General features: G+C 64.4%; 1 protein-coding gene across 2 annotated transcripts; it reads left to right on the top strand.

The window, feature by feature from the left end:
* The first annotated feature begins 521 nt into the window (after positions 1–521).
* On the top strand, positions 522–19,286 carry KDM5C (lysine demethylase 5C). 2 transcript variants are annotated; one of them, XM_075134767.1, is made up of 27 exons: positions 522–1,501; positions 3,120–3,197; positions 3,305–3,427; positions 3,531–3,701; positions 3,788–3,919; positions 4,011–4,134; positions 4,220–4,404; positions 4,517–4,675; positions 5,609–5,728; positions 5,823–5,981; positions 6,059–6,240; positions 7,855–8,017; positions 8,098–8,217; positions 8,488–8,682; positions 8,785–8,966; positions 9,965–10,089; positions 10,178–10,325; positions 11,102–11,198; positions 11,285–11,643; positions 12,352–12,490; positions 12,570–12,749; positions 12,824–12,958; positions 13,068–13,592; positions 14,099–14,156; positions 15,971–16,170; positions 18,199–18,384; positions 18,744–19,286. In XM_075134767.1, the coding sequence occupies exons 1-27, from the start codon at positions 857–859 to the stop codon at positions 18,750–18,752; spliced, it is 4,899 nt and encodes a 1,632-aa protein (XP_074990868.1). In that variant the 5' UTR covers positions 522–856; the 3' UTR covers positions 18,753–19,286. The 2 variants fall into 2 exon arrangements, with proteins under 2 accessions (XP_074990868.1, XP_074990867.1); XM_075134766.1 differs by having other exon boundaries at positions 3,785–3,919.
* Positions 19,287–20,849: the final 1,563 nt, after the last annotated feature.

The following is a 20,849-nucleotide window of genomic DNA, read 5'->3' as shown; positions in this document are numbered from 1 at the left end:
GCGAAGGCGCGGCGGGGCGGGGCATCGGGGGCGGAGCTCCCCTTAGCCCCGCCCCTAGGAGGGGCCTGCTTTCGCCGTGCCCCCGCCCCTCGCTCCGCCCCTCCACCCCGCGGGCGGCCGGGCGGCGCATGCGCGCTGCGCCCCTTTAAACGTGCACAAGAAGCTCCGGCTCCCCCGCTTGACCCAGCCGCGGAGGCGCAGCCGGCGGCCAGGATCCCTCCGCCGCGGGGAGGGGGCGGAGCCTGCGGACTATTTATCCTCCGCTCCTCCCGCCACACCGCCTCCCACCGGCCGAGCCGCGGTGGTGGGCGTGTCGGGGGGGGTGTCGTTCCCCCCCCCCTCCCTTTCCGCGCTCTCGCAGGCGGTTGCGGCGGTGTCGCCGCGCTCAGCGCCCTCCCCTCCCGCGGCGGAAGGAGACGGTTCCGTGAGGGGAGACGCAGCACCGCCCGGGGCGGCGTGCGCGCCCGCGCCTGCGCAGTGTGTGCGGGCGCGCGGGGCGGGGGGGGGGGGGGGGGAGCGAGAGGAGGAGGGAACCCAAGATGGCGGCGGCGGCCCGGCCGGGGGGACCGGGCAGGCCTCGGGCTTGAGGCGGGCGGATCGCGGGGCCGGTGGGAGCCGCTTACCGCGGCCAGGAGGCGGCGGGGCCGGGGGGGATCGGCGGAGCAGGTCGGCGGAGGCACTCGGGCGCTCTCGTTCCCCCCCTTTCCCCGGGGTTTGGGGAGGGGGGGGCGGCCCGGGGCCTGTGAGGGGGCGGCCCGGGGGCCTGTGAGGGGGCGGCGGGGGCCTCCATGGCCCCCTGAGGGGGTCCCCCGCGGGCCGCGAGGGAAACTCCCCCCCCCCCCCCTCGGTGGGGAGGATGGAAGAGGGGGAGCAGCAGCGCGGAGGGGGTGGTTGGGCCGAGTGGGGGCCCGCCCCCGGTGGGTCCCCGCCTTGGGGCACCCCCCCACCGCCGGAGGGAGATGAGGAGGCCAAGCGGGGCCGCGGTGGGGAGTGGGGGGGTACGGAGCCCACCGGAGATGCGGCTCCCCCCCGGTCGGCTGCCGCCCCCTCTAAAGGCGCGGGGGAGGAGAGGGCCGCGGCGACCCCTCGCCCCCCCAAAACCGGTGGGGAGCCGCGGGGTAAAGGCGGGGGAACCGGTAAGGGACCCGGTGGGCGCCCCCCGGGTGAGGAGCGAAGCCCCCGCAAGACCCCCGAAGAACGGGGAGCCCGGAGTGGGGATCGCCCAGGCCCTGAGGACAAGGCCCGGAGGCCCTTTGGGGGTCCCCGTAGTGGGGGAGAGACCCCTCGGGGTCCCCCCATCGGTGGGGAGCAGCGGGGTGAGTGGGGGACGCCTTGGTTATCGGTGGCCGGTGAACTGGAACCCCCCGAAGACTTTTTACCCCCTCCCGAATGCCCCGTTTTTGAGCCCAGCTGGGCTGAATTCAGCGACCCCCTGGGTTACATCGCCAAGATCCGCCCCATCGCCGAGAAAAGCGGCATCTGCAAGATCCGACCCCCCGCTGTGAGTATTGGGGGGGGTGGGGGCACCCCACTCCTGCAGCTGGGGGTCCCTGCCCCGCTGGGGTGTGAGCATCCCTCGGGGGGAGGGGGTTGGCGTTTGCTAGGGGGTAGGTGTCCCACTGGGGGGGGGGTTAATTGCCCATTTTGGGGGGTAAGTGCCCCCCCCCGGGGGGGTATCTTCCCATTTATTTGCCCCCCCTGGGGGGTAACTTCCCACTGGGTGGGGGTAAGTTCTCATTTAGGGGGGTTCACTTGCCCCCCGGGGGGGGTATTTTTCTATTTTAGGGGGTAATTGCCCCTCCCCATGGGGGGTCTCTTCCCATTTTGGGGGGTAATTGGCCCCCCCGGGGGGGGTATTTTCCCATTTAGGGGGGTTAATTGCCCCCCTGGGTGGGGGTAAGTTCCCATTTGGGGGGGGGGGTGTCACTTGCCCCCCAGGGGGGTATCTTCCCGTTTTGGGGGGTAAGTACCCCCCTGGGTGGGGGTAAGTTCCCATTTAGGGGGTCATTTGCCCCCCTGGGGGGGTATTTTCCCATTTTAAGGGGTTAATTGCCCCCCCCCTCGGGGAGTTATTCACCCCCCAAATGCCCCCCCACGCCTGCTGCGTCCTGGGTGTAAATACCCACTCGGGGTGGGAAAATACCCCCCCCTCAACGCTGCTACGTGTGGGGGGGTGGGTGTAAATACTCACCTGGGGGGGGTAAAGAACGTGGGGTAAACCCCCCCCGGCTGAGGGGGTGCCCGTGGGCTGGGGGGGTCCCGGCTGGGGTTGGATTTTGGAGGGTTCAGACCCCAGTGGTGGGGGGGAAGGGCCCCCCGTTTCCCCTCCGGCAAGGCCCCTCGTCCACCCGCCTTGTGCTGGGTGGGGGGGAGGTGACCCCAAGGAATTTGGGGTGGCCCCCCGTGGGGAATAGGGGGGTTCCTTGGGGGGAGGGGAGGGGTCTGTGTGTGTCCCCCCCCCCCACGCCGGCCCTCACAACAACAACAGTGACACGGCCAATATGGCTGCCACCGCCGAGCCTTTGTCTGGCGAGCGGCGGGGGGGAGCCCAGCCGGAGCCGGGGGGGTCCCCAAGTCGGGCAGCGCCCCTTCAGGGGGGGTCCCCTAAAAGGGGCGGGGGGGGGGCAAGTGGGGGGCTAAGCCCCCCCGCCCCCCCATCGCTGCCAGCCTTGCTCCCGCTTGCCACCCCCCCTTCCTGGCTTGTTTCCTGTTTTTTGGGGGTGGGGGGGGTGGCTGTGTTGTGTCCCCGCTGAGGGGGATCCCTTTGTTGCCTTTGCCAGTTTGGGGGGGCCCCGGTTCCCTTTTTTGGGGGGGGGATGGGGACAGGCCGATCCGGTCCCCCCAGCTTGGCGGGGTGGAGAAGGGCTTCCGGGGAGGGCCGGGCCCGGCCGCGCTGGCGTCACTGGCTCCCCGCGTGGGGGGCCCCCCCCCCCATTCCGTGTGTGTCCCCCCCAACGTGGGGTGCTGTCCCCCATGACACGGGGGGGTGTGGCCCCCCCACCTGAATTTGGGGTGCCCGTGGCCGTATTTCCCCCCCCTCTTTCCCCTGGGGGCTGCCCTGCCTGCCTCAGAATGGGGGGGCCATCGCTGCTAACCGCCCCCCCACCTCGTCTCCCCAGGACTGGCAGCCCCCCTTCGCCGTGGAGGTCGACAACTTCAGGTTTACCCCCCGCATCCAGCGGCTCAACGAGCTGGAGGTAAGTTTTGGGGGGGCTCCTTTTTCCTTCCCCCCCCCCCCCCCCAGCTGATTTTTGGGGTACGCACAGGGCTCACCCCCCTTCTTTTTCCCCCCCCACCCCGACAGGCGCAGACCAGGGTGAAGCTGAACTACCTGGACCAGATCGCCAAGTTTTGGGAAATCCAAGGTTCTTCGCTCAAGATCCCCAACGTCGAGCGACGCATCCTCGATCTCTACAGCCTCAGCAAGGTCTGGGGGGGCCACCGGGAAGGGGGGACGCAACCGATTTAGGGGTGCTTCATATATCTATCCCCCCCCCCCTTTTTTTTTTTTTTTTTTTTTTGTCCCGAAGGTGGTGATGGAGGAGGGGGGGTACGAGGCCATCTGCAAGGACCGGCGGTGGGCTCGGGTTGCCCAACGCCTGGCTTATCCCTCGGGGAAAAACATCGGCTCGCTGCTGCGCGCCCACTACGAACGCATCATCTACCCCTACGAGATGTACCAGTCGGGGGCCAACCTGGTGGTGAGAAAACGGGGGGGGGGGGAGGTGGATTTTAGGGGGAGAACCCCCTAAATTAGGAGACGCTGAGGGTCTCTTCCCTTCAGCAGTGCAACACGCGGCCTTTCGAGAGCGAGGAGAAGGATCGGGAGTACAAACCCCACAGCATCCCCTTGCGCCAGTCCGTCCAGCCTTCTAAATTCAACAGTTACGGCCGGCGGGCTAAACGCTTGCAGCAGGAGGTGAGCGACACCCCCCTCCCCGCCAAAAAAAAAAAACACCCCATATATTTTTAAGGGACCCCCCTACCTCCGTAACTCCGCTATTCCGCAGCCGGAGCCGACGGAGGAAGATATCGAGAAAAATCCGGAGCTGAAGAAGCTGCAGATTTACGGGGCCGGCCCCAAAATGTTGGGGTTGGGGCTGGTGGCCAAAGACAAGACCCTGCGTAAAAAAGGTACGAGGGAACCCCCCCGGGGTGATTTGGGGAAGGGGGGGGGGGCTAGCTGTGACCCCCCCACACCTAATTCTTCACCCCACAGATAAAGAGGGTCCCGAGTGTCCCCCCACGGTGGTGGTGAAGGAAGAACCGGCGGGACCCGAGGCTAAGGTGGAGCCGGCGTCTCCCCGCGCGTACCTGGAGGGGAAGGAGGAACTGAGGCACAGCCCCGAACCCTGCACCAAAATGACCATGCGCCTGCGTCGCAGCCACAGCAACAGCCAATTCGTACGTACCCCGTGCCGCGGCGGGGGGGACACGACGCCGTGGGAGGGGGGGGGACACGACGCCCCCCCCCCCGCCCCCTCCTCACACTTCAGCCCTTTCCGTCTCCCTCCAGGTCGATTCCTACATCTGCCGGATCTGTTCGCGGGGGGACGAGGACGACAAACTCCTGCTCTGCGACGGCTGCGATGACAACTACCACATCTTCTGCCTCCTCCCGCCCCTGCCCGAAATCCCCAAGGGCATCTGGCGCTGCCCCAAATGTGTCATGGCGGTGAGGATGATGAGGGGGGGGACACACACAACACGGGGAAGCCCCCCCAAACACCCGCGTCGCGCCCTGGACCCTCGCCATTTTGTGTCGTGTCCCGGCTACGGGGCTGGGGACCGCCCCCCCCCCCGGCTTGCGTCGGGTCGCGTCTGTCTGTGGGGTTGGGGACCCCCAAGTCGCGGCCCGTCCTGTCTGTGGGGCTGGGCACCCCCGAATCGCATCCAGTGCCGTCTGTGGGGCTGGGGATCCCCGTCTGTGGGGTTAGGGACCCCTGTGTCACATCTGTGGGGTTGGGGACCCCCGAATCGCATCCAGTCCCGTCTGTGGGGCTGGGAGCCCCCGTCTGTGGGGCTGGGAGCCCCCGTCTGTGGGGTTAGGGACCCCCGTCTGTGGGGTTAGGGACCCCCGTCTGTGGGGTTGGGGACCCCCGTCTGTGGGGTTAGGGACCCCCGTGTCACATCTGTGGGGTTGGGGACCCCCGACTCAACATCCCATCCCATCTGTGGGGCTGGGGACCCTTGTCTGTGGGGTTAGGGACCCCCGTATCCCGTCTGTGGGGTTGGGGACCCCCGTCTGCGGGGTTAGGGACCCCCGTGTTGCATCTGCGGGGCTGGGGACCCCTGTGTCGCATCTGTGGGGCTGGGGACCCCCACACCAACCCCCTGCCTCCCGTCTCATCCCGTCTGTGGGGCTGGGGACCCCCGTCTGTGGAGCTGGGGACCCCCGTGTCACATCTGTGGGGCTGGGGACCCCCGTCTGTGGGGCTGGGGACCCCCACACCAACCCCCTGCCTCCCGTCTCATCCCATCTGCGGGGTTAGGGACCCCCATGTCGCATCTGTGGGGCTGGGGACCCCCGACTCAATATCTTACCCTCATCCGTGGGGCTTGGGGACCCCCACCCTGACCCCCCCCTCCCCTTATCCCTCTCCCCCAGGAATGCAAGCGACCGCCGGAGGCTTTCGGCTTCGAACAGGCGACGCGGGAGTACACCCTGCAGAGCTTCGGGGAGATGGCCGACTCCTTCAAAGCCGACTATTTCAACATGCCGGTCCACGTGAGTACCCCCGAAACCCCGCAGGGACCCCCGCCAGCCCCCTCCCCAATTCCTAACATCCCCCCCTTTTTTTTTATTGCACCCCCGTCCCTAGATGGTCCCCACGGAGCTGGTGGAGAAGGAATTTTGGCGGTTGGTGAACAGCATCGAGGAGGACGTGACGGTGGAGTACGGGGCCGACATCCACTCCAAGGAATTCGGCAGCGGTTTCCCCATCAGCGACGGCAAAAGGAAGCTCTCGCCGGAGGAGGAGGTGAGGAACACCCCCCGGGGGTGTCACCCGTGGAGGGGTGAAGGGGGGTGACGCTGTCTTTACGACCCCCCCCGTAGGAGTACGCCGGCAGCGGTTGGAACCTGAACGTGATGCCGGTGTTGAAACAATCGGTGCTGTGCCACATCAACGCCGATATTTCGGGGATGAAGGTGCCCTGGCTCTACGTGGGGATGGTCTTCTCCGCCTTCTGCTGGCACATCGAGGACCACTGGAGCTACTCCATCAACTACCTCCACTGGTGGGGGGGCTCGGGGGGGGTCTCTGGGTGGTGAGGGACGATCCTGGGAGGTGTCGTGGGGTGGGAGGAGGGGTTTTGGGGTGCCCCTGACCTTGTCCCCCCACCCAGGGGTGAGCCTATGAGGTGTTATGAGGTGAGAGGGGGGGGTTTTGGGGTGCCATGAGCCTGTAGGGGCGAGCTCGAGATGGAGTATGGGGTGAGAGAAGATTTTTGGGGTGCTGTGACTCGCCCAAGGGCAAGCCCGAGATGTGGTATGGGGTGAGAGGAGGTTTTTGGGGTGCCATGAGCCCCTAGGGGCGAGCTCGAGATGGAGTATGGGGTGAGAGGAGGTTTTTGGGGTGCTGTGACCCCCGCAAGGGCAAGCCTGAGATGTGGTATGGGGTGAGAGGAGGTTTTTGGGGTGCCATGAGCCCCTAGGGGCGAGCCGAAGATGGAATATGGGGTGAGAGGAGGTTTTTGGGGTGCCAGAACCCCCCAGGGGCAAGCCCGAGATGTGATATGGGGTGGGAGGATGTTTTTTGGGGTGCCCCAACCTCATCCCCCACCCAGGGCTGAGCCTAAGATGTGTTAGGGGGTGCGAGGAGGTTTTTAGGGTCCTGTGACCCCTCCAGGGGAGAGCCCAAGATGTGGTATGGGGTGGGAGAAGTTTTTTGGGGTGCCCGTGACCCCGTACCCCCCCAGGGGCAACCTCAAGCCATGGTACAGGGTGGGAGGAGAGATTTTGGGGTGTCCCTGACCCCGTCCCCCCCCAGGGGCGAGCCCAAGCCGTGGTACGGGGTGGGAGGAGAGATTTTGGGGTGCCCCTGACCCTGTTCCCCCCCAGGGGCAACCCCAAGCCATGGTACGGGGTGGGAGGAGAGATTTTGGGGTGCCCCTGACCCCGTCCCCCCCCAGGGGCAACCCCAAGCCATGGTACGGGGTGGGAGGAGAGATTTTGGGGTGCCCCTGACCCCGTCCCCCCCCAGGGGCGAGCCCAAGACGTGGTACAGGGTGGGAGGAGAGATTTTGGGGTGCCCCTGACCCCGTCCCCCCCCAGGGGCAACCCCAAGCCATGGTACGGGGTGGGAGGAGAGATTTTGGGGTGCCCCTGACCCCGTCCCCCCCCAGGGGCGAGCCCAAGACGTGGTACGGGGTGGGAGGAGAGATTTTGGGGTGCCCCTGACCCCGTCCCCCCCCAGGGGCGAGCCCAAGACGTGGTGCGGGGTGGGAGGAGAGATTTTGGGGTGCCCCTGACCCCGTCCCCCCCCAGGGATGAGCCCAAGCCATGGTACAGGGTGTGAGCAGATTTTGGGGTGACCCCAAGCCATGATATGGGGTGGAAGGAGGGTTTTTGGGGTGCCTCTGACCCCGTCCCCCCCCAGGGGCGAGCCCAAGACGTGGTGCGGGGTGGAAGGAGGGTTTTTGGGGTGCCCTGACCCCGTCCCCCCCCAGGGATGAGCCCAAGACGTGGTACAGGGTGTGAGGAGATTTTGGGGCAACCCCAAGCCATGATATGGGGTGGAAGGAGGGTTTTTGGGGTGCCCCTGACCCCGTCTTCCCCAGGGGCGAGCCCAAGATGTGGTACGGGGTGGGAGGAGAGATTTTTGGGGTGCCCCTGACCCCGTCCCCCCCCAGGGGCGAGCCCAAGACGTGGTACGGGGTTCCCTCCTTCGCGGCGGAGCACCTGGAAGAGGTGATGAAGAAGCTGACGCCGGAGCTCTTCGAAAGCCAGCCCGATCTGCTCCACCAGCTCGTCACCCTCATGAATCCCAACACCCTCATGGCCCACGGCGTCCCCGTGAGTATCGGGGTCCCTTCAGCGCACCCCCAAAACTCCTTAACCCCTTCCCTCGCCCCCAAATTTTGTCCTTTTTTTAGGTCGTACGGACCAACCAGTGCGCCGGCGAGTTCGTCATCACCTTCCCCCGGGCGTACCACAGCGGTTTCAACCAGGGTTACAACTTCGCCGAGGCCGTCAACTTCTGTACCGCTGACTGGGTGAGCCCCTACACCCCCCAAAATCCAAGGCGAACCCCCAAAATCCAAGGCGAACCCCCAAAATCTGGGGTGAGACCCTCAAATTTTGGGCTGGGCGCTCCTCGGAGAGTCGGGTGTTTGAGGAGCTCCAAGCGTTGAGTTGAGATTTTGGGGGTCCACCACCGACGGTTCAAGCCGGGGATGCCCGGCTCTGTTGGGGGATGCGTTTTTGGGGTATGGGGGGGTCCCCCAAATTCGGGGGTCCGCCTTAACGCCCGGCGTTGCTTGCAGCTACCCGCCGGCAGGCAGTGCATCGAGCACTACCGCCGTTTGCGACGTTACTGCGTCTTCTCCCACGAGGAACTCATCTGTAAGATGGCGGCTTGTCCCGAAAAGCTGGATCTCAACTTGGCGGCCGCCGTTCACAAAGAAATGTTCGTCCTGGTGCAGGAAGAACGGAAACTCCGCAAAGCGCTGTTGGAAAAGGTAGGGGAAACACCGGGAAGAACACCCCCCCCCCCCCAAAAAAAAACAACGTGGGGGTGTGGGGGGGATTGCGGCGGGGGCTGAGGCGTTTTTATCTCTCAGGGTATCACGGAAGCGGAGCGGGAAGCGTTCGAGCTGCTGCCGGACGACGAGCGGCAGTGCGATAAATGTAAGACGACGTGTTTTCTCTCGGCGCTGGCTTGTTACGATTGTCCCCAGTGCCTCGTCTGCCTCTACCACATGGACGATCTCTGCAAGTGCCCCCGCAGCAAGCAGTACCTCAGGTGGGGAGGGGGTCCGCCGCGATTTTGGGGGGGGCGGGGGAGACGGGGATGCGGGCACGGTCTGGGGGCGCTGTAGGATTTGGTGGGTCTGTAAAAGGGGATGTGGGTTGGGTTTGGGGGTGCTGGGGGTCTTGATGTGGCCCTGGGGGGGGATGTGGGTATGGTTTGGGGGTCCAGGGGGTCTTGGTTTATCCCTGGGGGGGGACGTGGGTAGGGTTTGGGGGTGCTGGGGGTCTTGGTTTGTCCCTGGGGGGGGCGTGCGTGGGGTTTAGGGGTGCTGGGGGTCTTGGTTTATCCCTGAGGGGGGCCGTGCGTGGGGTTTGGGGGTGCTGGGGGTCTTGGTTTGTCCCTGGGGGGGACGTGCGTGGGGTTTGGGGGTGCTGGGGGTCTTGGTTTATCCCTGGGGGGGGTGTGGGTAGGGTTTGGGGGTGACATGGGTAGGGTTTGGGGGTCCAGGGGGTCTTGGTTTATCCCCAGGGGGGATGTGGGTAGGGTTTGGGGGTGCTGGGGGTCTTGGTTTATCCCTGGGGGGGCCGTGCGTGGGGTTTGGGGGTGCTGGGGGTCTTGCTTTACTCCTGGGGGGGCCATGGGTACAGTTTGGGGGTGACATGGGTATGGTTTGGGGGTGCTATGGACTTTGATGTGCTCCCGGGCGGGGCGTGGGTAGGGTTTGGGGGTGCTAGGAGTCGTCTTTTACCCCTGGTGGGGACACATGGGTAGGTTTTGGGGGTGCTGGGGGCCTCGGTGTGCCCCTGGGGGGGTGTCGGTAGGATTTGGGGGTCTCATTGCCCCCCTCAAGCCAGTGCGGGGGGGATACATGGCCCCCCCCGCGCTCCCCAGCAGCCCCCCCATGCCCTGTGGGGGGGGACACGGGCACGGTCTGGGTCTCGTATTCACCCCTTCCATACCCTTGGCCATAACCAGGGGCTCCCAACGCCCCCCCCAAACCCTACTGGGGGGCTGGTGGACCCCCTTGAGCCCCCCAAAATCCCCCCCAGGTACCGCTACACGCTGGACGAGCTGCCGGCCATGCTGCACAAGCTGAAGGTGCGCGCCGAGTCCTTCGACACCTGGGCCAACAAGGTCCGCATCGCGCTGGAGGTGGAGGACGGCCGTAAGCGGAGTGAGTCCTGGGATCAAGGCGGGGGGTTTGGGGGGGCTCGGGGGGGTTTTGGGGTGCAGCCCTGACCCCCCCGGCTGTGCCCGGCCAGCGCTGGAGGAGCTGCGGGCGCTGGAGTCGGAGGCGCGGGAGCGCAAGTTCCCCGAGAACGAGCTGCTGCATCGGCTCAAGGGCTGCCTGGGTCAGGCCGAGCGCTGCGTCTCCGAGGCCCTGGGGCTCATCAGCTCGCAGGAGACCGGGTGAGTGTCCCTCCCTGTCCCCCACCGTGTCCCCAGCCGTCCCTCCCTGTCCCCCACCGTGTCCCCAGCCGTTCCTCCCTGTCCCCGGCAGCTCCGTGTCACCATCCTGGCTCCTTCTGCTTTTCCCCGTGGACCCCGTCCTGTCCCCCGTGGACCCCGTCCTGTCCCCCGTGGACCCCAGCCACCCCTATGGACCCCATCAAGTCCCTCGTGGACCTCAGCCCCCCCCGTGTCCCCGTCCTGTCCCCTATGGACCCCGTCACGTCCCCCATGGACCTCAGCCACCCCCATGTCCCCGTCCTGTCCCCTCTGGGCCCCATCCTGTCCCCCGTGGACCTCAGCCACCCCCATGTCCCCATCCTGTCCCCTCTGGACCCTGCCACATCCCCCATGGACCTCAGCCATCCCCCTGTCCTGTCCCCCATGGAGCCCATCAAGTCCCCCATGGACCTCAGTCCCCATCCTGTCCCCTATGGACCCCGTCACGTCCCCCATGGACCTCAGCCACCCCCGTGTCCCCATCCTGTCCCCTCTGGACCCCGTCCTGTCCCCCGTGGACCCCAGCCACCCCCGTGTCCCCGTCCTGTCCCCTATGGACCCTGTCCCATCCCATCCTCCGTGTCCCCATCCCATCCCCTCTGGCCCCAGCCACCCCTTTCCCTCTGTCCCATCCTGTCCCCCGTGGACCCCAGCCCCTCCCCTGTCCCCCCCCCCGTGTCCCAGCCACCCCCGCCTCCCCCACCCCGTGGGAGTGACGTCCCCTCGCGCGACCGCAGGGTCCCAGCACCCTCGCTGACGGTGGAGGAGCTCCGCGCCTTCCTGGAGCAGATGAACCAGTTACCCTGCGTCATGCACCAGATCGGGGAGGTCCAGGTGAGCTGGGGGGGGCCCCCTCCGCGTCCCCCCCCGCCGCGTCCTTTGTGACGCCGTGTCACCGATACCGTCCCCTCCTTCTCCAGGCTTTGCTGGAACGCGTGGAAGTTTTCCAAGCGGAGGCACGGGCAGCGCTGGAGTCGGTTCCTCCGGGACCGGGAGCTTTGAGGGTGCTGCTGGAACGAGGAACCCGGTTGGGTGTGGAAGTACCGGAAAGCCGGCGGTTGGAACGACAGCTGGCCCAGGCCGCTTGGTTGGAGGAGGTGACGGCCACCCTCCGGTCCCCGCGTGCCCGCGTCCCCCTCCCCGTTATGAGGGGTCTCATTCAGGCCGGTCGTACCGTCGCCCCGAGTCCGGCCGTCGACGTGGCCATGGCCGAGCTGCAGGAGCTGCTCACCATCGCGCAGCGCTGGGAGGAGAAGGCTCAGATGTGTCTGGAGGCCAGGTCAGGATGTGGCCCCGTGGGGGGGGGGGGGAAAAGGGGCTGCACCCCCCCCCTGCGTCCCTGGAGGGGGAGTAAAGGGGCCGGGGGCTGCCCCCCCGTGTTCCCAAGGGGGGATAAAGGGGCCGGGGGGGGTGTCCCCCCAGGGAGGGGGATAAAGGGGCCGGGGGCTGCCCCCCCAGGGAGGGGGATAAAGGGGCCGGGGGGGGTGTCCCCCCAGGGAGGGGGATAAAGGGGCCGGGGGGGGTGTCCCCCCAGGGAGGGGGATAAAGGGGCCGGGGGGGGTGTCCCCCCAGGGAGGGGGATAAAGGGGCCGGGGGGGGTGTCCCCCCAGGGAGGGGGATAAAGGGGCCGGGGGGGGTGTCCCCCCAGGGAGGGGGATAAAGGGGCCGGGGGGGGTGTCCCCCCAGGGAGGGGGATAAAGGGGCCGGGGGCTGCCCCCCCAGGGAGGGGGATAAAGGGGCCGGGGGGGGTGTCCCCCCAGGGAGGGGGATAAAGGGGCCGGGGGGGGTGTCCCCCCAGGGAGGGGGATAAAGGGGCTGGGGTTTGGCTGCCTCTGTTCCCGGGAGAAGCCGGGCTGGGACCAGACCTATGGGGGTCTCAGACCCGGATTCGCGGGGGTCTCAGACCCGGGTTCCTGGGGGTCTCTGGGATCTCGGGGCGGGGGGGTCCGAGCGGCCGGACGCCTGGGTTCTCACCCCCTCCCCGCAGGCAGAAGCACCCCCCGGCCACCTTGGCCGCCATCATTAAAGAAGCGGAAAACATCCCGGCTCTCCTGCCCAACATCCAGGCGTTGAAAGAAGCCCTGGCCAAGGCCCGCGCCTGGATCGCCGACGTGGAGGAGATCCAGGTGGGCTCCGGGGATCCCCCTTCTGCCCTGGGGTGGGGGGCTTTTAAACCCCCCCCAACTTCACCTTTGTGTCCCCCAGAACGGCGACCACTACCCCTGTCTGGATGATCTGGAGGGACTGGTGGCGGTGGGTCGGGATTTACCGGTGCGACTGGAGGAGCTGCGGCAACTGGAGGTACAGGTCGGCACGGCTCATTCCTGGCGGGATAAAGCTTCCCGGACCTTCCTGAAGAAAAATTCCTGTTATACCTTATTGGAGGTGGGTGACAAGGACATGGGGGGGGGGGGCGGGGGTCTAGGGGACCGCGCTTGAACCCCTTTATAACCCCGTAGGTGCTGTGTCCCTGCGCCGACGCCGGCTCCGACAGCAGCAAGCGGCTGAAGTGGCGGCAGGAGCCGGGGCTTTACAAACTGGACGCCGAGAGCTTGGGGCTGTCGGCGCAGGATCTCCGCGATCCCGGCGCCGTGGTCAGTAGGGGTTTGGTGGTGTTTTTTTTTTGGGGGGGGGGATATGACCGCAGGGTACCCCGCGTCCCCCCGCGGCCATCGCTCACCTCCCTCTTTGCCCGCCCCGCAGATCGTGGCGTTTAAAGAAGGAGAGCAAAAAGAAAAGGAAGGAATGCTTCGGTTACGCCACGCTAACGCCCAAAAAGCCGCGCCGCCCCTCCCGGGTCCCGGACCACCTTCCTGCGTCTGCGGGCAACCGGCGAGCCCCGGCATGCTGCAGTGCCAGCTCTGCCGGGACTGGTTTCACGGTGCTTGCGTAGCCTGGCCCCGTTTGGGTTCTCAAAAACCTTCTCCGGCTTGGTGGGAGTGGGACGCCAAATTTCTCTGCCCTCTTTGCCAACGATCGCGGCGTCCTCGTTTGGAAACCATCTTGGCGTTGCTGGTGGCTCTGCAGAAGCTGCCGGTTCGCTTGCCGGAGGGCGAAGCCTTGCAGTGTTTGACCGAACGAGCCATCACTTGGCAGGATCGCGCCCGTCAGCTCCTCGCTTCTCCCGACGTAGCCGGACCTTTGGAGCGGTTGGCGGCTTTACGGCATCGCCTGCACGGAGACGGGGCCGGCGCCTTGCGGGAGGCCAGCCGCAACGAGCAGACCAAGGTTTGGGGAGTGGGGGGGGGGCGGTGGATTTGGGGGGGGGGGTTTGGGGGCTGGAGGAGGTGTGGGGCTGGGTGTGGGGTGGGTTTTGGGGGGGTTTTGGGGCTGGGGGAGGTTTGGGGCTGGGCGTGGGGTGGATTTTGGGGGGTTTTGGGGCTGGGGGAGGTGTGGGGCTGGGCGTGGGGTGGATTTTGGGGGGTTTTGGGGCTGGGGGAGGTGTGGGGCTGGGCGTGGGGTGGATTTTGGGGGGTTTTGGGGCTGGGGGAGGTGTGGGGCTGGGCGTGGGGTGGATTTTGGGGGGTTTTGGGGCTGGGGGAGGTGTGGGGCTGGGCGTGGGGTGGATTTTGGGGGGTTTTGGGGCTGGAGGAGGTGTGGGGCTGGCTGCTGGGTGGATTTTGGGGGGTTTTGGGGGGGTTGGGGGCTGGGGGAGGTGTGGGGCTGGGCGTGGGGTGGATTTTGGGGGTTTTTGGGGCTGGGGGAGGTGCCCCATAACGCTGTGCCCCCCCCAGGTGTCGGTGGAGAACGGCGATGCCCCCAGCCCGGAGAAGAACGGCCCCCTGCCCTCGGGTGAGTGGGGGCTGGGGGGGCTTCGAGGGCACCCTGGGGCTTCGGGGGATCCCCTGGGATCCCTGTGGATCCCCCATGATCCCTATGGATCCCCCGTGAGCCCGGGGAAGGCTGTGGGACTCCAGGGATCCCATGTGAGCGCAGGGAGGGGGGAGAGAGATCCAGTGGATCCCCTGTGAGTACAGGGGATGCTGTGGGACTCTATGGATCTATAGGGTTCCCATAGGATCCCCTGTGAACACAGGGATAACGTGGGATTCCAGGGATCCCATATGAGTGCAGGGGGCAGTGTGGTACTCTAGGGATCCTATGCAAGCCCTATAGATCCAGTGTGAGCGCAGGGGTCACTAGGGGATCAACTGGATCCTGTGCGGGTCCCATGGATCCCATCTGAGCACAGGCGATGCTGCAGGACTCTAGGGAGCCTATGTGAGCCCTGTCAATCCCGTGTGATACGAGGACCCAGTGGATCCTATGCGAGCCAAATGGATCCGCTGTGAGCACAGGGATGCTGTGGGACTCTAGGGATCCTGTGTGAGCCCTGTGGATCACATGGGAGTACATGTAGGACTCTGTGGATCTAGAGGGCTCACATAAGATCCCTGTGAGTATAGGGACAGTGTGCAACTGCAGGGATCCCATGTGAGCCCCATGGATCCCACGTGAGTGCAGGGGGCCCGGTGGGACCCCAGGCATCCCCTGTGAGCACAGGGGACACAGTGGGATCCAGTGGATCCATTGTGAGCACAGGGGACGCTGCGGGACCCGGGGGACCCCATGCAAGCCGCATGGATCCCATGTGATGCTGGGGGACCCAGTGGATCCCGCGTGAGCATAGGGGATGCCGTGGGATCCAGTGGCTCCCTTGTCGGTAAAGGGGGCACTGTGGACTGCAGAGATCCTATGTGAGCCCTGTAGATCCCATGTGAGTACAGGGGACGTTGTGGGGCTCCAGGGGTCCCATGGGAGCCCTGTGCATCCCACATGTCCCTGGGACCCAGTGGATTCCATGTCAGCCCCAGGGATCCCATGGGGGCACAGTGGGACCCAGTAGGTCTGTGTGAGCCCCAGGGATCCCGTGTGAGCCATATGGATCCCATGGGATGCTGGGGGAGCCAGTGGGTCCCATGTGAACCCCACAGATCGCTCGTGAGCACAGGGGGGCACCGTGGGATCCAGTGGCTCCCTTGTCAGTACAGGGGGCACTGTGAGACTCCAGGGATCCTGTGTGAGCCCTGTGGTGCTGGGACCCAGTGGATCCCATACGAGTGCAGGGGCCACTGTGGGACTCCAGGGAGCCGATGTGAGCCCTATAGATTTCTTTGTGAGCCCTATAGATCCCTTGTGAGTACCAGGACAACATGGGACTCCAGGGATCCCACGTTGAACCCTGTGGATCCCATGTGGTGCTGGAACCCAGTGGATCCCATATGAGTACAGGGGCCACTGTGGGACTCTAGGGAGCCTGTGTGAGCCCTATAGATCTCTTTGTGAGCCCTATAGCTCCCTTGTGAGCCCTATAGCTCCCACGTGAGTACCAGGGCAACACTGGGACTCCAGGGATCCCACGTTGAACCCTGTGGATCCCGTGTGCTGCTGGGACCCAGTGGATCCCATGTCAGCAGCCCCCTGGGGCTACAGTGGGACGCTGTGGAGCCCATGTGAGCACGGGGGGGGGGGCCCCATGGATCCCATACGTGCCCTGGTAGGGGGGCGGGGCGGGGGGAGGGGGGCATCCACCCCCTCCCCTGGGACGCGGCGCCGCGGCGCGTCCCTGTCCCCCCCCCCCCGGCGTGACGCGGTGTCCCCCGCAGAGCTGGAGGCGCTGAGCGCGGCGCTGCCGCGGCTGCAGGGCCCGGTGCTGGAGCTGGCGGAGGGGGCGCGGCGGCCGCTGGAGGAGCTGATGATGGAGGGGGACCTGCTGGAGGTGACGCTGGACGAGGCCCAGAGCATCTGGCGGCTGCTGCAGGCCGCCCGCCCGCCCCCTCTCCCCCTCTTTCGCCTCCTCCTCGAGGTACGGGGGGAACCCCCTGAACCCCAAAAAAATGCCCGCGGGGATCAAGAACATCCCCCTCCCCCCAACCCCTCCCCAGAACTTCTCCAAAGCATTTCCAGGACCCCAAAGCACCTTGGGGATCCCAGAACTGCCCCAAAGTGTCCCCAAAACTGCTCCAAACCACCCTGGGGACCCCAGAACCGCTCCAAACCACCCTGGGGACCCCAGAACCACCCCAAACACCCCGGGGGCTTTAGAACCACCCCAAAACTGTCCCAAATCACCCCAAAACTGTCTCAAACCACCTTGGGGACCCCAGAACCACCTCAAAGCACCCACGGGGCTCTATTACCACCCCAAAACTGCCCCAAACCACCCTGGGGACCCCAGAACTACCCCAAAACTGCCCCAAACCACCCCAAAACTGCTCCAAAACACCCTGGGGACCCCAGAACCACCTCAAAGCACCTCCGGGGCTTTAGAACCACCCCAAAACTGTCCCAAACCACCCCAAAACTGCTCCAAAACACCCTGGGGACCCCAGAACCACCTCTAAGCACCCCCAGGGTTTTAGAACCACCCCAAAACTGTCCCAAACCACTCTGGGGACCCCAGAACTGCCCCAAACCCTCCCCAGAACCCCCAAAACTCCCCCAGTTTTACCCCAGAACCGCTCCAAGGCATTCCCAAAATGGCCCCAAACCACCCTCAGGGACCTAGAACAACCCCAAAACTGCCCCAGAACCCCCCAAAACTGCCCCAAACCACCCTCGAGACCCCAGAATAACCCCAAAGCGTCCCCAGAACCCCAAAACTGCTCCAAACCAACCTGGGGACCCCAGAACCACCTCAAAGCACCTCTGGGGCTTTAGAACCACCCCAAAACTGTTCCAAAACACCTTGGGGACCCCAGAACCGCCCCAAACCCTCCCCAGACCCCCCCAAAACTCTCCAGTGTGTCTGCAGGACCCTAGAACTGCCCCCAAACATCCCCAAAACTGCCCCAAACCACCCTCGGGATCCTAGAATCGCCCCAAAGCATCCCCAGGACCCCAAAACTTCCCCAGAAAACCCTTGGGACCCCAGAACACCCCCAAAACTGCCCTGAACCACCCTTGGGACCCCCAAACCATCCCACTCCTTACCCAGAATCCCAAAAACACCCCAATGTGTCCCCAGGACCCTACAACTGCCCCAAAGCATCTCCAGGACCCCAAAACTGCCCCAAACCACCGTGGGGACCCCAGAACCCCCCCGAAAGCACCCCGATGACCCCAAAACTGCCCCAGACCACCCTGGGGACCCCAGACCGCCCCCCAAAGTGTCCCCAGGACCCCAGAACAGTCCTAAGGCACCCCCAGGACCCCAAAACGGCCCCAAAGCACCCTCAGGACACCAGAACCGCCCCTGTCACCCTACAGCCACCCCAAACCATCCCCTGGGATCCCAGAACCCCCCCAAAGTCTCCTGTTGACCCCCAAACCACTCCCAAACTGCCGTGGGGACCCCAAAACTGACCCCATGTTGCTCCTCTTGCCCCCTTCCACTTCCTCCTCAAGGTAGGGTTCCCAAAATCCCCCCTGGGGACCCCAAAACTCCCCTGGGGACTCCAAAACTCCCCTGGGGATGCCAAAACCCCACTGGGGACCCCAAAACCATCCCCACGCTGCTCCCCTTGCCCTATTCCACTCCCTTCTGAAGGTAAGGTCCCCAAACCCCCACTGGGGACCCCGAAACTCCACTGGGGACCCCAAAATCACCCCAGGGACCCCGAAACCATCCCTATACTGCTCCCCTTGCCCGCTTCCACCTCCTCCACAAGATTAAGGTCCCCAAATCCCCCCTGGGGACCCCAAAATCACCCCAGGGACCCCAAAACCATCCCTACACTGTTTCCCTTGCCCTCTTCCACCTCCTCCACAAGATGGGGGTCCCCAAAATCACCTCAAACCTCCCTGGGGACCCCAAACTCCCCCCCACTTGCCTTGAACACCCCCCCCCAGTTTTTGGAGGGGGGGGTCACTGATAGTGTGTGTCCCCCCGCAGTTGGAGCAGGCGGAGCGGCGGGGGACTCGCGCCCGTGGCCGGGACCCCGAAAGACGTCGGAAACGCCGGGCGGAAAGGGGTGACCTCCCCCCCCTGGCCAAGGAAGAGCTGGAGCCAAAGAGGAGTCGGGGTCCCGAGGGGGGGACCCCCCGGGACAGCCCCCCGCCCGGCCCCCACGCCCTGGGGGTGAGTGGAGGGGCAGAGCTGGGGGGGGACACCCAGAGTTTGGGGTGGGGGGGGACACCCACTGGTGGGAGGGGTGGTTTTAGGGGCTCATTTCCCTGGGGGGCTGTGGGGTGAAGGGGGGGGTACATGGGGGGGATTATGGGCTGCGGTGGGGGGGGTGAGTGTCTCGGGAGGGGGCATAGGGGGGCTATGGGGTGGGGGAGTCCCAGGAGGAGCATGGGGGGGGGGGGGGGCTGTGGGGTGCAGGGACGGGGACGGACACCCCCCTCCCAAGAACCAGGGTAGGGGCTCCCCATGGGATTTCGGGGTGCAGCTATGGGGTGCCCCCCTCCCACCACACCCCCTCCGGCCCCCCCCAGGACTCGTGACGTGCAGCCCCCAGCTTGGACGGACGCGCCTGCCGGCAGCGGGGAGGGAATGGGGGCGGCCCCCCCCTTACCCCCCCCCCCATCCTGGGGACCCCCCCAACCCCTCCGGACTGGGGGTGGGGGGGGGCCTCCCCCTCCTTCCCCCCCCCCCCCCGCGATGTAATTATTTGAGTTGATTTCTTTTGTATCGTTAAGCCCCGGGAGTGGGGGGGGAGTGGGGGGGACCACACACACAGAGATGGGGGTCCGGGGGTCCCCCCCAAACCGGGGGGGGGGGCGCCCCCCACAACCAGCACAGCAGGGCCAGCCCCCCCACTCCCCCCTCCCCCCGCACCGGGTTTTTTTATAGGATTTGGGGGTGGGGTGGGTGGGGGAGGGAGGGGGGGCGGATTTGGGGTCCCCCTGCCCCTCCCCCCCCCCCGCCGACACTAACAGTCTCGGGCTCTTTGTAGCGGGGCGGGGACGGGGGGGGGGGGGCTTATTTTATTGTATTATGATTTTTTTTTTATTATTATTAAACTTTGGAGGCTAAAAGGGATTTGGGTGATGGGGGCGGGGGTGGATTTGCCACGCCCCGCCCCCCGCGCGGGCACGTGGGGCACATTCGCACTGCGCATGTGCCGGGGGGGGGAGGGGGGGGAGAGGGTGGGCGCTTCCCCATTGGCCGCGGTCTGCGGGGAGGGGCGAGGCCCCGGGCAGGTGGTGGCGGCGGCGCGATGCAGCGACCATCAGGACCCAGGTGTCCGGGCGACCGTTGCTTCCTCCGCTGAGATAGGCCTGGAGCGAGTCCCTCCCCTCCATCCTCCCCTGAGGTAAAAATCTCTTCTGTGAGGTAAAATCCCCTTTTCTGAGGTGAAATCCCCCTCCCTGAGGTGAAAAACCCTCTTTCCTGAGGTAAAAGCCTCTTCTGTAAGGTAGAATCTGCCTTTCTTAGGTAAAATCCTCCTCCCTGAGGCAAAAAAATCCTCTTTCCTGAGGTAAAAGCCTCATCCGTGAGGTGAAATCTACTTTTCTTGGGTAAAATCCCCCTTCCTGAGGTGAAAAACCTTTTCCTGAGATAAAAGCCTCTTCTGTGAGGTAGAATCTGCCTTTCTTGAGGTAAAAATCCCCTTTCCTGAGGTAAAATCCCCCTCCCTGAGGCGAAAAATCCTCTTTCCTGAGGTACAAGCCTGTTCCGTGAGGTGAAATCTACTTTTCTTGGGTAAAATCCCCCTTCCTGAGGTGAAAAACCCTTTCCTGAGGTAAAAGGCTCTTCTGTGAGGTAAAATTTACCTTTTCTGAGGCAAAATCCCTCTCCCTAAGATAAAAAATCCTTTTTCCTGAGGTAAAAACTCTATTCAATGAGGTAAAATCCCCCTCCCTGAGGTAAATACTTCTTTTTTGAGGTAGAACCATCTTTCTTGAGGTAAAACCCTCCTCTGTGAGGTAAAATTCACCTTTTCTGAGGTCAAAAAAACCCTTTTTCCTGATGTGAGGTAAATATCCCTTTCTTTGAGGAAGAACACTCCTTTTTTTGAGGACCCCCCTTCCCCCAAAGTAAGTATCGCTTTTCCTGAGGTTAAAACTCTCCTTTTTTGAGGTAAAACATCTCTTTTTTTTTTTAGGAAAACCTCTCTTCTTTTTGGTGTAAACCCCCTTTTTTTGAGGAAAAAACCTCCCTTTTTTTTTGCGGAGAAACCCTCCTTTTTTGAGGTGAATATCCCTTTTCCTGAGGAAAAACCCTCTTCGAGGTAAAACCTTTCCTTTCTTTGAGATAAAACCATCTCTTTTTTTTTTTTGAGATAACCCCCCCTTTTTTTGAGGAGAAATCCTCCTTTTTTGAGGTAAATACCCCTCCTTTTTTTGAGGAAAACCCCTCCTTTTTTTGAGGAAAATCCCTCCCTTTGTTTGGAGGAGAAACCCTCCTTTTTTTGGAGAAAAAAAAAACTTCTTGAGGTAAAACCCTCCTTTCTTCTTTGAGGAAAACCCCTCCTTTTTTTGAGGTAAATCCCTCCCTTTTTTTGGAGGAGAAACCCTCCTTTTTTTGGAGAGAAAAAAAACTTTTTGAGGTAAAACCCTCCTTTCCTTTTTGAGGAAAACCCCTCCTTTTTTTTGAGG

The sequence above is a fragment of the Calonectris borealis genome, chromosome 34, assembly GCF_964195595.1.
Source record: "Calonectris borealis chromosome 34, bCalBor7.hap1.2, whole genome shotgun sequence".
Taxonomy (NCBI): Eukaryota; Metazoa; Chordata; class Aves; order Procellariiformes; family Procellariidae; genus Calonectris; species Calonectris borealis.
Note: the sequence above shows the minus strand (reverse complement) of the source record. Positions and strands in the feature narration are given on the sequence as shown.

Bases quoted from the DNA above. Each gene is read 5' to 3' on its own strand.
- KDM5C (XM_075134766.1), top strand. From the start codon at position 857: ATGGAAGAGGGGGAGCAGCAGCGCGGAGGGGGTGGTTGGGCCGAGTGG. The intron at 4,405-4,516 runs GTACGTACCCCG...GTCTCCCTCCAG, and splicing joins GCCACAGCAACAGCCAATTC to GTCGATTCCTACATCTGCCG. The intron at 11,644-12,351 runs GTCAGGATGTGG...CCCTCCCCGCAG, and splicing joins CAGATGTGTCTGGAGGCCAG to GCAGAAGCACCCCCCGGCCA.